Source organism: Hypanus sabinus, chromosome 11, assembly GCF_030144855.1.
Source record: "Hypanus sabinus isolate sHypSab1 chromosome 11, sHypSab1.hap1, whole genome shotgun sequence".
NCBI classification, from domain to species: Eukaryota; Metazoa; Chordata; class Chondrichthyes; order Myliobatiformes; family Dasyatidae; genus Hypanus; species Hypanus sabinus.
This window is the reverse complement of record NC_082716.1, coordinates 40,036,055-40,051,252: the sequence shown is the minus strand read 5'-3', so window position 1 is coordinate 40,051,252 and position 15,198 is coordinate 40,036,055. Positions and strand designations below refer to the sequence as shown.

At 43.9% G+C, this 15,198-nt stretch overlaps 1 protein-coding gene across 1 annotated transcript in view; it reads left to right on the top strand.

The window, feature by feature from the left end:
• LOC132401880 (riboflavin-binding protein-like) overlaps window positions 1–15,198 on the top strand; it is a 46,475-nt gene that overhangs the window by 16,354 nt on the left and 14,923 nt on the right. The window contains exons 4-5 of the mRNA XM_059984198.1: window positions 8,158–8,286; window positions 11,267–11,375. Coding sequence (XP_059840181.1) covers window positions 8,158–8,286; window positions 11,267–11,375 — 238 coding nt within the window. The remainder of the gene's footprint in view (window positions 1–8,157; window positions 8,287–11,266; window positions 11,376–15,198) is intronic.

Here is a 15,198-nt window from a genome sequence, read left to right as displayed (position 1 = left end):
ATTGTATACATTTCCTTGACATTAAATGTGCCTTTGAAACCTTTTGAATGCTGGTGAACCCAGGGTGTGCCGTAACTGGAAAAGGTCTCGCATGTCATTGCAGTGATCTGCAAGAACTGCAAACAGGAAGGACACCAGACAAGGGACTGCCAGGAGAGCAAATGCTGCAACCTCTGTGGAGAGGACAAAGCCTGCCCGAGGTATCCCATGCACGGGCAACGAGAGGGGGAGCTGGTGATGGCAATGCTCAGGCAAATGCCAACGAGCCTACCGTCAGCACAGAGGCCACGGCCAGACTGTGACCAAAGAAAGGCTGATCGCTTTGAACTCCCAAAGCCGCCACTACCAGAAAACCCCTGACAAGATGAGAAGGGGACCATGGAGGAGGGGAGGGCAGAGGGGCAAAAAGAGGGGGGTCAAATGGAACAGGAGAAAAGGGCAGAGCAGCAAGCTCTCCTTGTCAGATGATGAAGCCAGAGCGAGAAACTGGTGACATAGGCAGAGGAAGCACCAAACAGGAGAGGAAAAGGCAGGAGGGGAAAATATGGATGTACTGCTGACACCCCCCAGCTCAGGGAGACTGGGGCAGCACAGAGGGCATAAGCCCCAAGCTCCAGGAGACTGGGATCAGCATGGTGCCCAGTCAACACCAGCTGTGGGGAAACTGGGAGTTGCGCAGCGGCCTTCCAGCCCCGGCTCTAGGAGAACGGGAGCAGCGCAGGAGCCACCAGCTCCCAGCCCCAGCAGTCTGGGAGCAGACCAGTGTCCTGTGCACCCCAGCTCAGAGGTGGAGGGTGTTGGTTGATCAGTGCAGGACGTTAGAGAAGAAGCAGCGACCAACCTCCCCCACCCCCACCCCCCCAGTCTCACTACCAGCATCGCCACACCAGAGGGGGGATTATCGTCAGTACCTGACCCCACAAAATGTCCAGCAACTCACCAAGCCATGACGGCTCAGGCTGAGTGACCAGGATGAGAATTGTGCTTCAACAGCTAATCATGGGTTTAAAACTGGCATCTTTGAATCTGCGCAGTGTAAAGAGAACAGTTCCACGTACCTTACAGTACCTGGTCAAGGTCCAGGCCATCGTGACTTTCTGGCAGGAGTGAGGGTTGTCATGGTGGCCTATGGTCAGGTGTAATAATCGTCGTGCTTCTGGCCAGGGGATTTTGCTATGGGGAGGCAACTTCTCAATCACTCAAGTTGAAGAGGTGGTCGAGGGCGCCGCCTTGTGGCAGACTTAATGCATGACAACAGACTGCTCCATCTAATTTATGTGTACATCTCACCTAGTCAGAGCGAGCAACTGGCTGTCCTTGAGCAGCTCCCACCACTGCTGCCAGCTGGTCGTTCTGGCCGATAACTTCAACTGCATCTCAGCCTGCTCTCAGATCAATGTCCTCTTCATATCAGAGCCCATCATGGTCAGATCCACCGGCATCACACCAACGTTCTTCTCTGGCCACTGCCTCCTCCAAACCTCCTGTCACCCATGGGAAGACCAGAAGGCAGAGGGGGGCGGACATGAAAGCTGAACATATAGCTGCTGACCCTGGAGAACATTAAGAAACTAGAGAGGAACACACAGGCTGGAGAACCTTGAAACCCTTCTTTTATTCCCCCATTCACTGGTAGGAAGCATCCGAGGAGAACATAAGATGATAAGCCCATAAGACATTGGAGCAGTTGTAGGTCATTTGGCCCATTTAATCTGCTACATCATTTAATCATGACTCATCCATTTCCCTCTCAACCCCATTCTCCTGCCTTCTCCCCATAAGCTTTTACTCCCTGACATCAAGAATCTGTCATCATCCACCTTAAATACACCCAATAACCTAGCCTCCACAGCTGCCTGTGGCTATGAATTTCACAGATTCACCACTCTTTGACCAAAGAAATACCTTTTCATCTCCATTCTATATGGACATCCCCCTATTTTGAGGTTTTGTGCCCTCTAGTCCTAGACTCCCCCTCCAAAGGAAACATCCTCCCCACATTCACTCTATCTCGGCCTTTCAACATTTTAATGAGATTCCCCCCTCATTCTTCTAAATTCCACCAAGTACAGGTGTACAGCCATCAAATGCTCCTTGGATGATAGGCCATTCAATAACGGAATCATTTTTGTGAACCTTCTTTGAACCCTCTGCAATGTCAGCACATGCTTTCTGAGATAAAGGGCCCAAAACTGCCCACAATACTCCGTGAGGCCTCACTAGGGCTTTATAAAGCCTCAACATTACATCCTTATTTTTGAAATTCTAGTCCTCCTGAATGAACGCTAAAATTGCATTTGCCTTCCTTACCACTGATTCAACTTGCAAGTTAACCTTTAAGGAATCATTGCACGAGGACTCCCAAGACCCTTTGCACCTCAGATTTTCAAATTTAGAATATAGTCTATGCTTTTATTCCTTCTACCCAAACACATGACCATACATTTCCCTATACTGTATTCCATCTGTCACTCTTTGCCCATTCTCCTAATCTGTCTAAGTCCTTCTGCATCTACCTGGTTCCTCAACACTACCTGTCCCTCCACCAATCCTGGTATCATCTGCAATCCTAGCAACAAAGCCATCTATTTCATCGTCTAAATCATTTATATACAGCATAAAAAGAGATGGTCCCAACACGGACCCCTGCAGTCACTGTCACTGGCAGCCAATCACAAAAGGATGCTTTTATTTCCATTCGCTGCTTTCTTCCAACCAGCCAATGCTCTAAACATACTAGAAACTTTTCTGTAAGTCCATGCACTCTTAACTTGGTAAGCAGCCTCATGTGTGGCATCTTGTCAAAGTCCAAATATACAACATCCACTGCATCCCCTTTATCTATTCTACTTGTAATCTCCTCAAAGAATTCCAACAGGTTCATTAGGCAAGATTTTCCCTGAAGGAAACCATGCTGACTTTGTCCTATCTTGTCCTGTGTCACCAAGTACTCCATCAACTCATCATTAACAGTTGACTCTAACATCTTCCCAACCACTGAGGTCAGGCTAACTGGTCTATAATTCCCTTTCTGCTGCCTTCCTCCTTTCTTAAAGAGTGGAGTGACATTTGCAATTTTCTAGTCCTCTGGCACCATGCCAGAGTCTAATGATTTTTGAAAGATCATTTCGAATGCTGCCACAATCTCGAACACAACCTCTTTCAGAACTCTAGGGTGCAGTTCATCACATATGTACCTTTAGGTCTTCCAGCCTTTTGGACACCTTCTCTCTTGTAACTGCACGCACTTCTCTTCCTTCACACACTACAACATCAGGCATACTGCTAGTGTCTTCCACAGTGAAGACTGAGGCAAAATACTCATTTAGTTCATCTGCCAACTACTTTTTCCCCATTATTATTTCTCTGGCCTCATTTTCTAGCCGTTCTATATCCACTCTCATCTCTTTTTTATTTTTTACATGATTGAAAAAGCTTTTACTATCCACTTTGATATTATTTGTTAGCTTGCTTTCATATTTCATCTTTTCCCTCCTAATGATTCTTCCAGTTGCTCTCTGTAGGTTTTTAAAAATTCCCAATCCTCTACCTTCCCATTAATTTTTGCTTTGTAATATCTGTTCTCTTTTGTTTTTACCTTATCTTTGACTTCCCTTGTCAGCTATGGTTATACTATTTTGCCATTTGAGTATTTCTCCACTCCTGGAATACACATGTCCTGCAACTTTCTCATTTTTCCCAGAAATTTACACCATCGCTGCTCTGCTGACATTTCTGCCGGCAGTGCCTTCCAATTTACTTTAGCCAACTCCTCTCTCATACCACCATAATTTCCCTTACTCCACTGAAATACTGCTATGTCAGACTTTACTTGCTCCCTATCAAATTTCAAGTTGAACTCAATCATATTGTGATCACTGGCTCCTAAGGGTTCTTTTACCTTAAGCTCCCTAATCGCCTCCGGTTCATTGCATAACACCCAATCCAGTATAGCTGATCCCCTAGTAGGCTCAATGGCAAACTGTTCTAAAAAGCCATCTCTTAGGCATTCAACAAACTTACTCTCTTGAGATCCATTTCCAACTTGATTTTCCCAATCAACCTACATGTTAAAATTTCCCATGACTATCATTACATTGCCCTTTTGACATACTTTTTCTATTTCCTGTTGTAATCTGTGGTCCACCTCCCAGCCACTGTTGGAAGGCCTGCATATAACTGCCATCAGGGTTCTCTTACCTTTGCAGTTTCTGAACTTAACCTACAAGGATTCAACATCTTCCGATCCTACATCACATCTTTCTACTGATTTGATGCCATTCTTTACCAGTAGAGCCATGCCTCCCCCTCTTCCTACCTTCCTACCCCTCTGATACAATGTGTAACCTTGGAGATTCAGCTCCCAACTACAACCATCCTTCAGCCATCTCATAGACACTTCAAATTCACCCCCTTGCGATCCAAAATCAGTACGGACCTGATTTTTCCCAGTTTACGTGCACATTGAAATCCTCCATGACTATTGTAACATTGCCTATTTGACATGCATTTTCTATCTCCCACTATAAATTTTAACTCATATCTTGGCTACTGTTCAGAGTCCTGTATATAATTCCCATCAGATCCTTTTTTACCCTTGCATTTCCTTATCTCTACCCACAATGGTTCTACATATTCCAATCCTATATCACTTCTTTCTTCAGATTTGATTTCATTTTTTTGTCAACGGAGCTGTGCCAACCCTTTTTGCTACCTGTCTGTCTTTTTCATACAGTGTGTGTCCTTGCATGTTAATTTCACAACTATAATCTTCTTTTAGCCACGACTTAATGATGTCCACAACGCAATAGCTTCCAATCTCGAACTGCACTAGAAGATCGTCGTTATTTTGTGTACTGCATGCAAAGAAATAACATACCTTCAGTCCTGTATTCATCATCCTTTTTGATTTTGTTCTCCTGTTACACTGCAACTCATCCCACTGACTGCATTTTTGTCCTATCATCAGCCTGTCCTTCCTGACAGCCTCACGACATACTGCCTCTGCCAGTGCCTGAGTACCTCCTCTTCCAGTCCGGAAAAACACTGAAAGCCCGTGAACACTCCTTTCTAAGTCTCACTCATGGGCCAGTGATAGCCCCCTCCCTAGTTCCCAATTCAACTGAGTCACTGGAAAAAAAACCCAAGACATTCTTCATCTGCAAAGTGTTTCAGAAAGCGAGAAGGATCAGAGGGAACTGTAAACTCCAGACAGAGGTGCAGTAACTTCTTCTCTGCAGTTCAAGAGGGTGGATGTGAGGGAGGAATTATGAGAGCTGAAAGGCTGGCAAACCCAGCACTTCACCACTGATTCCTTCAAGATGTTCTTCTGATCCAGGATGAGACGTGCTCATGTTTCTTCTTCCAATAGGTTCATGGGGGGGGGGGGGGGGGGGAGGAGGGCAGAGCTCTGTGATCCACAGACTTAAGGAAGTGGATGGCTTAGTAGCATCCTCATAGACAGACATATTGAAGATCTGTAGATTCTTATGTGTCAGAAAGAAAGGCCACAGATACCACAGCCTCCCAGAGCTTCCTGTCATCTATCATGGAGGTGTTAGATAGCTGCCATTAAAAAACAATCTTGCCCAGGCTTGTGCCCTGGAAACTTTCCAACGTGCAAATCCATGGTCTATCGAGACTAATGGAGGCCTACAAAAAAGATAGCAGCAAGTGAGAGAGTCTGAACTATCCACTAACCCTGGAAGAGCTGACTAGCTCCATCCATTCTTTTGACTCAAATAAAACTCCCAGCAACAACGGCTTGCTGACCAAGTTGCACTTGGCTCTCTGGGACTGGATGGACCCAGACTTGCTGGAAGGGTACAACGCTCTGCTTCAAGACTGCATGAGGAAGGGCACCATTATCTCCATCTACAGGCAGAAGGGGAAAAAGAGATGACCTCAAGAATTGGAGACTCAGTTTGCTCTTCAATGTGGACTACAAGATCCTGTTGAAGGCCATCGGCAACACGGTCAAGTCTGTTATGAGAATGGTGATCAACCTGTGCTGTACTGGGCTGGGAGATTTTTCACAGCTTTGTGCTGCTGAGAGACACCATTGCCTAGGTGCAGTACAAGGAGGTGGATGCCTGGCTGGTTAGTTTGGACTAGGAGAAAGCCTTTGACAGGGTATCACACATGTACATGATGGACATAAAATGGGATTTATTGAGGGAATAAAGAATTGGATCCAATTGCTTTACACGGACATCTGTAGTGCAGTCCATATCAAAGGGTGGGAAACAGAAAGCTTCCCCATAAAGTCTGGAGTCAGGCAGGGTTGCCCACTCTCCCCTGATTTGTTTGTGTACTATACAGAACCTTTGCAGAAGCCATCGGGAAAGATGAGAGCATAAGAGGGGTGACGTTGTCAGGCAATAGGGGGACCTAATTGATAACTTCCCTGTACATGGATGATGTCACTACCTTCTACTCAGATCTGAGGCCTTTTCACAGATTGATCAGCATCTACGACCAGTTTGAATTGGCATCGGGCCAGGATTAACCGCACGAAGAGTGAGGTCATGCTCTTCAGCAACTGGCCCAACCAATCCAGTGTCCCCTGCACCATCATGTCCAATTACTTGAAGGTGCTGGGGATCTGGTTTGGAGGGGCTGAGGCATACAACAAGAACTGGCTGGAGCGACCTGGGAAGGTAAAGCAGAAATTGGGACTGTGGGGAGGGCGCTCCTATCGATAACTGGGAAGAACCTGGTCATTGGGTGTGAGGTCTCTCAGGGCTGCAGGACTTGGTGCAGTGGTGGCCCACTCACTCCTCCACCTTGGGAATCAGCTGGTGTTGTGAAGGTTGAGTTTGGCCCCATTGCCGTGTAATGTCCCAGTCAGCTGGATGGTGCCCACTATCTGTCCTTTGTGGAAAAGTTCTTCTGGATGATCACCTAAGTCCATCAGGCAGTGGTCAGCACAGAACGTCCTGCAGACACTGCAGGAGGACGTGATGGACACAGTGGGGAGGTTCCCTGAGCAGACTGTCCAGACCATCTTGCAGAATGCCTCATCACCAGGCTCCACCAACAGACACCAAGACCTTGCCCGGCTGGTGATGAGAGGGGCCCTCCCAGTTAGATCCTTCCTGCATGCCTGAAGCATCACCCACAACACACTACCGGCAGGATGACTATATTGGGGATGAAACAATGGCTCACCTCTTTGTGGACTGTGGGTTTATAAAGAGGGTCTGGAGAGAACAGAAAGACATGTTCGCATGTCGTCCTGTGCAGCAGTGTGACGCAGGACTCTCTGATCTCCAGGCTGTTCCCAGGGACACACAGAGAGACAAACATCAGGTGCTGCTGGTGGATTATCACCTTGTATAAGACACTCCATGGTCTGCCAACACATTGAAATGTCTTTGGGCGAACGCTGCCAACTGGCGCATTTCAGGCTCTAGGAGTACGTGCTGAGGGATGCACTGGAGCTTAGTGCAGTCACTGAAAGGGCTTGGAAGGAAAGGACCATGGAGTAGGGATCTTCCCCATTGCAGAGGGAGCAACGAGATGGGCGGCGGGGGTGAAGCCCCTCGATTATTGTAGCAGTTAGTGTACCACCCCAGAGTGCCACATGAGAGGCAACAATGCTATATATAATGTGTATAAATGTAATAGAACAGTAGGGAAAGCATTGGCTATGTATGTAAAGAATGAAAAGGCACTGAATGGTTTATTCTTTTCAATTTTTTTATTGTTAAAATATATTTGATGGCTCTGAACCTATTCTCGCTGGAGTTTAGAAAAAATGAGTGGAAATCTCATTGAATATTGAAAGGCTCAGATGGAGAGGATGTTTCCTTTTGTAGGGGACTCTAGGATCAGAGGCATAGCCTCAGAATACAAGAACAGAGATGAAAAGGAATTTCGTTAGCCAGTATCTATGAAATTTATTGCCACAGAAGCCAATTCATTAGGTATGCTTAAAGTGGAGGTTCTTCATGAGTAAGGGTATCAAAGGTTATAGGGGGAGAGGATAATAAATCAGCCATAATGGAAAGGCAAAGCAGACTCAATGGGCTGAATGCTACTACGTCTTATGGTCCTATTGATCAGCAGACTGAAAATGTTATAAAAATATGTTTAATACCAAATTATTGTTTCCTATTTCTGGTTATATCACTATGTTGTTATTCATTACTACAGCTGTGAAGAGTACATGAAAAAGATAGATTGTTTTTACCATTGCTCACCCCTTACCTTCAACTGGATCAATCCCAATAACTCGTATTCAATTCTTCATGTCCCAATCTGCGAGAGCTTTTGTGATGACTGGTAAGTTTATTTTTCTGTTTAAACACAATTTTACCTTGAAGGAATTCTAATTTTAATCAAATATTGTCTTTTTTTCTCTGTTCAGACTTAAAATAAGGTTTAAATCATTTATCAGTATATATTTCACCAACATACACTCACTTCTACTTACCACCTGTTACGTCGCTGGCCTTTAACGCATCAATGAGGGTCCTTCCTCTCTGGCGGTGTTTTGGCAGGGCTTTGACCTGAAACGTCTTTTCCTAGATGCTGTCTGGCCTGTTGAGTTCCTTGAGCACTCTGTGTGTGTTGCTGAAACCTCATATTATGTGGTTTGATCAAAATGAGTGAGGGAGTCTATGAGCAATACAGTTTTAAAAATGTTTCATCTGGTATCTATCTCTTATCATGTTTGTATTGAGTGATGTTCACAGGTTTGAAGGCGATATCAAACACATGGCTACAGTACATAATGCAAGCACAAATCCCTCTGTGCTGACAACCAATAATGCACTTCAAATCCAATCTCAGAAAGCCACCAATTCATCACCTGGCTCAGCCACTATATGAATCAAGTTGGGGTTTGACAATTAATAAATTTTCCTGATATCCAGGTTCTAATCTGGAATTATCATGAAATAAAGCAGTATGAATGTCATAGAGCACTGCAGCACTGAAACAGGCCTTCAGCCTAAGCAGTCCATGCCGAACCCTTAATCTGGCGAGTCCCATCATACTGCATCCAAACCTGAGCCCTCCCATCCATGTACCTCTCTGATTTTCTCTTAAATGTTGAAGTCAAACCTGCATTCACCTCTTTCAATGGCAGCTCATTCCACACTCTCACAACCCTGTAAATGAATGTTCTTCCTCACATACCCTTTAAACATTTCTTCTTTCACCCTTAACCCATGACCTCTAGTTCTAGTCTTACCCAATCTCAGTGGGAAAAGCCTATTTATATTTACCCTATCTATACTCCTCATAATTTTTTATACCTCTATCAAATCTTCTCTCAATCTTCTGAATTCTAGAGAATAAAGTCCTAACCTATTCCTTTCCCTATAACTCAGGTCCTCAAGTCCCAGCAACATCCTTGTAAATTTTCTCTGTACTCTTTCAGTCTTATTTACATCTTTTCTTTTAGTAAGTGACCAAAGCTGGACACAGTACTCCAAATTAGGCCTCACCATCTTCTTATACAATTCCAACATAACATCCTAACTCTTGTACTCAATACTTTTACTTATGAAGGTCAATGTGCCAAAAGCTTTCTTATGACCCAATCTACCGGTGAAGAACTATGGAACTGTACTCCCAGATCCCTCTGCTCTACCTCACTCCTCAGTGCCCTCCTGCTCACCGTGTAAGACCTACTGGTTAGTCCTCCTGGAATGCAGCGCCTCACACAAGCCTGCATTTAACTTCATCTGCAATTTCTCAGCCCATTTCACCAGCTGGTCCAGATCCTGCTGCAAGCTTTCATTGTCTTCCTCACTGTCCACTACATCCCCAGTCTTGGTGTCATCTACAGATTTGCTGATCCAGTAAACCACATCAGCATCCAGATCATTGATATAGATGACAAACAATGGACCCAACACTGATCCTTGCGGCACACCACCAGTCCAGGCCTGCAGTCAGAGAGGCAACCATCCACAATCACACTCTGGCTTCTTCCGCAAAGTCAATGTCTAATCCAATTTACTACCTCATCTTGAATGTCGAGCAACTGAACCTTCTTGACCAACCTCCCATGTGGGACCTTGTCAAAGCCCTTGCTATAATCCACATAGAGAACATCCATTGCCTTGCCTTCATTGACTTTCCAGACCTGGCTTAGATGTAGCACCTTTCATGAGATCAGGGCAAACCAAAAAGCTTCACAACCAATGAAGTGGCAATTAAACATATATAGCTGATGCTATAGTTTTCGAAAAGCAGCTGTGAATATATTTTAAGGCAAGTCCAAATAACAGCAAGATCATTACCTAAGGGATGCTGATTGAGAAATACCTTTGGGCAAAAAATATGGCAATTAATCCCTGCCTGAAAGACCAGATAAAGAGAGAACCTTTGCCAGCGTCCTGCACCCTCAGTATTAAACTACAGTGTGTGCTGTTTTTTGTGTTCAAGTCTTGGCAGTGAGACTTCTGCCCCAGTCATGGCTATTCCTGTGAGACAACTAAAGCTTCTGTTTCATTGCTTGGCAATTCTTTCAGTGGCACACGTTCTCAACTGCAGAAGCAGCCTCAAAAGACCTTCCCCTCTATCTCCACCATCAACACACCTTTACAATCATATGTTTCCTTTCAGTCTCATAATTTAGCCAGCGTAATTTTCAAGAGTGCCACAAAAAAATCCCAAGGTCCCAAGGATAAATTAGAGCAGATGTCATAGTCATATTGCACAGAAGGCAGGCTCATTGTCCCAATATGCCCATGCCAGTCATCAATTTTTCTCTGCTAATCCCACTTTCCAGCATCAACTCATGGGCACCAATGCCATGGTGTTTCAAGAGCTCATCTGAATACTTGCAAAAACGCTGCTCCAGGGAGGAGGTTCTTGTGGGTAACGAATATTCTTTATTGGTTGATAACACACCAATAGGATGAAAGTCAGCTGATCAATGGCAGTGGTTATTAAGAGAGAAAGTCGTCCATTTCAGAACATCCCAAAGCACTTAACAATTAACGTTTTATTTATGAACGGTGGTTACCATTGTTATGCAGGCTTGCACAATAAGCCCCCAGAACAAAGGAATAATAACTAAATGGCATGCTTCTGAAATCTTGATGCATGTTTACATATTAGCAGGATAAATCATGGGGCCTTGTAGCTCCACTTGATAAAGTAGGTGGGACCCACTTCCACATCGAATCTAGAAAAGTGCACTGGGGTATCAAAGTTAATTTTTGTTCTTACCTTAGGGTAGCATCCGACAGACAAAAACACTTCCATCTGCTCATGCTGTAATGATCAAATATTTGTATTTCAACAGGTATACAGCTTGTAGGAATGATAGGACCTGTGCGAGAAACTGGCTCTCTGATTGGGAATGGAACGATCAAGGAAATAACTGCAGAAGTGAATGTGTTCCCTACCATGAGGTAAAGATAGTAGCATTACATAAATATGACCATACGTAGTTTTAGCAGATAAATACATATATATATTTCAAAGGGGTAGAACTTGAATTGATTAATTTTATTCATAGTTAGGCAATACTCTTAGTTTGAAAATTTAAAAATTGTTCACACTGAAAATATGAAATAAAAAGCTAAAATGCTGGAAACAAGACTAGACAGCAGCTATGGACAGAGAAAGAGTCTTAACATTTCAGGTCAAGAATCATTCATCACAACCTTCCGTAACTCTTTCCAACTAAAAGTTTGCAGATTCTGGGTCAAGTGAAATACTGAAGATTGTGCTATTATTTCTAAATAATGGTGTCAGGGCATATGAACCAAAGGTACATAAATGGAGTTAATGTGCAGAGCTGACACATTATTCTATTTGTTGCAGAAAACCATTCAATTTTTATTTCCTTTCATCTATAGTTCAAAAATTAGGGAGAGATTTACTTTTTTCTGTTCAGTAAGGGAACCTTCAAGAGGAAAGGTTAAAAAATGATGTCCCAGAGGTAATTTCCCACCTGGTTTCTACAACATTTAGAGAAGACCTCTCCTCCACGAGCAAGATGCTGCTCTTCAGATGCTTGTCTTTGGCCATTCAATGAGATCATGGTGATCTACACCTCAATTGAATATCCCTCCCATTGTAGCATATCATTTCATCAACATGTTTGTATGGAAAGCTCTAGCACAGCCCTTTAGAAAACTGCCAGATTAATATCCCTACTCTGTGTGCATGGGAAGTTTTTTTTCCAATTTCACTATTGAATCAGGCTCAAATTCTAGTATTGTGACCACCTGTTACAGATTTTTTTCAAATTTACTTTTCAAGATATGTGTGTAAATGGTAAGACAAACGCCTATTGATCATTTGAAAAGCACTTTAGAAGATGGCAGTCAGTCATCTTCTTAAACAGTTCTAGTGAAAGTGTTCTCACAAAGGTGCTGCACAGAGAATTCCAGAGGTTAGACCCAGTGATAATGAAGAAACAGATGACTTAGATGTGAACTTGCAAGTGGTGCTGTTCCCCTGAGCTTGCTGTACGTGTCGTTCTTGGTGATGGAGATAGATAGATAGATAGATACTTTATTGATCCCGAAGGAAACTACTGTGTCACAGTACATTACAAGCACACAGATAAAGAATATTAGAAGATTAGAAAGAAGGATAAATAAAAAATAAGTTACCTCAGACAGTCCAACAGAGGGGATCATCACTCCCCTGGCTAGAGGTTGACTCATTATAGAGCCTATAAGAATGACCTCATATGGCCCTCTTTGGAGCTGCGCAGCTGTCTTAGTCTATTACTGAAAGTGCTCCTCTGTCCAGCCAAGGCAGCACGCAAAGGAAGAGAAATATTGTTCAGAACTGCCAGGAATTTCCATAGGGCCTTTTGTTCTACACAGCGTCCAGTGTGTCCAGTTTGATTCCCATGACAGAGCCAGCCTTTCTAGTCAATTTATTGAGCCTGTTGGCATCACCCGTGTTGATGTCATCGCCCCAGCATACCGCCAATTTGAAGACTGTACTGGCAACAACAGACTGCAGAACATGCGCTAAGGTGCTGTTGCAATAGCCTAGGTGGGTAACTATAGTGCATTTTGTAAATGGTGCACAACTTCAATAGTTTTGGAAGAAATAATGCCTCATGGGTCTCACCCTCCAGCCTTAGGCTTTGTAAAGAACAGCATTTGTAGCATAAGAAACTGAGTTATCCAGCACAAAACACTCAGCCATTGACATACTGTTGTAGCCTTTGTAGTAATGTGGCTGGCCAGCTGTTTCTCAACAGTAGTGACCCCGAAGAATTTGGTGGCATGTCTCAGAAATAGGAATGTAGTCAAATAGACTGTCTGTGGTTGGAGATGGACATTAACTGTACTTCTGTACACATACTGACCAACGCCTGGATGTTTTGTAGGACTTGCTATACACAACCATCGATATTCCTTTTATGAGGTGCAAATAGAATTAAATATTATACAGTCATTAGCAAACATCCTCACTTCTGAGCTTATAATAGAAGGAAGGTATTCAATAAAGCAACTGAAGAAGTTTGAGTTACGACACTGCCGTGTAGTTCCTTAACTGACTTCAGTTGACCACAACCACTTCCATTCAGTAACTCGATCACCTTATTCGCTGCCACACTTGATCAGATACTGCCTGCATGTCAATCCAAATCATCTCACCTTACATCCAGAATTAAGTTCTTCCATCCATGTTTTGGCCATGGTTGTGATGTTATCAGCAGATGATGACACCTGAAGAAACAGAAAATACATAGGTGACCTCATCAGTCTCGATGAGATGCCTTGAGACCTTATACATGATTGCACTGGTGATACAATCTCGAGTCGTTTTGCTGATGATTCACAGTAAACTTTTTGAGTGGTAATTAGCCGAAAATTGACGTCCTCCATTCTGGGGATTTGATTCTTCTGGGGATTTTTCCAGGCTATCTGCTGGAGTCTGTTGTTACAAAATGCACTGAAACAACTTACTTGATCTATTTTTTTTCTTCTGATAAGATGGCGGCGTGCTCAGATGCAGCAGCCACTCCAGGTCCAATCAAAGGGGTGTTTGTTTTGTCTTGTATGTCTTTTTTATGATCGTAAGTCACTGCTTGATACTAAGAACATCAAGTACTGCGGAACTATCCCATCAGCAAGTTGCTTGATAGCGATGGAGCTTGACTGTTGTTATGTTGTTGCCTGGACTTCTTGCGTACCATTGTGCTGAGATGATACGCAATCTAACAAACCGAGTGAGTGATGAGATGAGGGAAAACTTCTTCACACAGAGAGCGGTGAATCTGAGGAATTCTCTGCCACAGGAAACAGTTGAGGCTGGTTCATTGGCTATATTTAAGAGGAAGTTAGATATGGCCCTTGTGGCTAAAGGGATCAGGGGGTATGGAGAGAAAGCAGGTACAGGGTTTTGAGTTGGATGATCAGCCATGATCATACTGAATGGCGGTGCAGGCTTGAAGGGCTGAATGGCCTACTCCTGCACCTATTTTCTATGTTTCTTGTACATTTTTATTGCGACCACAAGACCTTGTTGGACACTGGTAACATAGAATACTGTATGTCCAGTTCATTGGTTCATCAGTGACACCGACTGTGAGGGAGCTGCAATGCCTGAGTTGTGGTGAAGACTTTGCGGAAGCTGCCATGTCGCCTATTGCAACTGCCCAGGGGAGGAGAGCCAAGGCGGGAAAGGAGAGAGTAGTGGCTGGCCCCTCCCATCAGTGACATTCTTTCAGTGTTGCTCTCCAGTGTTCTGTCAGTGCTGGTCTCAGAGGAAGAACAAGCTGGGTCAGGAAACACAAAGTATACTGCAGATGCTGTGGTAACAAGTTGGGTCAGGCCGATCTAGTCATTGCCACTCAGGGACTTCGGCTATATTATTTTTCTTTCTCTGTGACTGCATGTTTTTCTGAAATTATAACTATATAATCTATTTGTATTGTGTAAGACCATAAGACATGGGAGCAGAATTAGGCCATCTGGCCCAACAATGCTCCACCATTCAATCATGGCTGATCCTTTTTTTTAACTCCTCCTCAACCCAGTTCCTGGCCTTCTCCCCGTAAGCTCTGATGCCATGTCCAATCAAGAACTTAAAAATCTCTGCCTTAAATACACTCAAAGACCTGGCCTCCACAGATGCATATGGCAACAAATTCTACAAATTCACCACCCTTTGGCTAAAGAAATTTCTCTACATCTCTGTTTTGAAAGGGCGCCCTTCTACCCTGAGGCTGTTCCCTCTTGTGCTAGATTCTCCCACCAT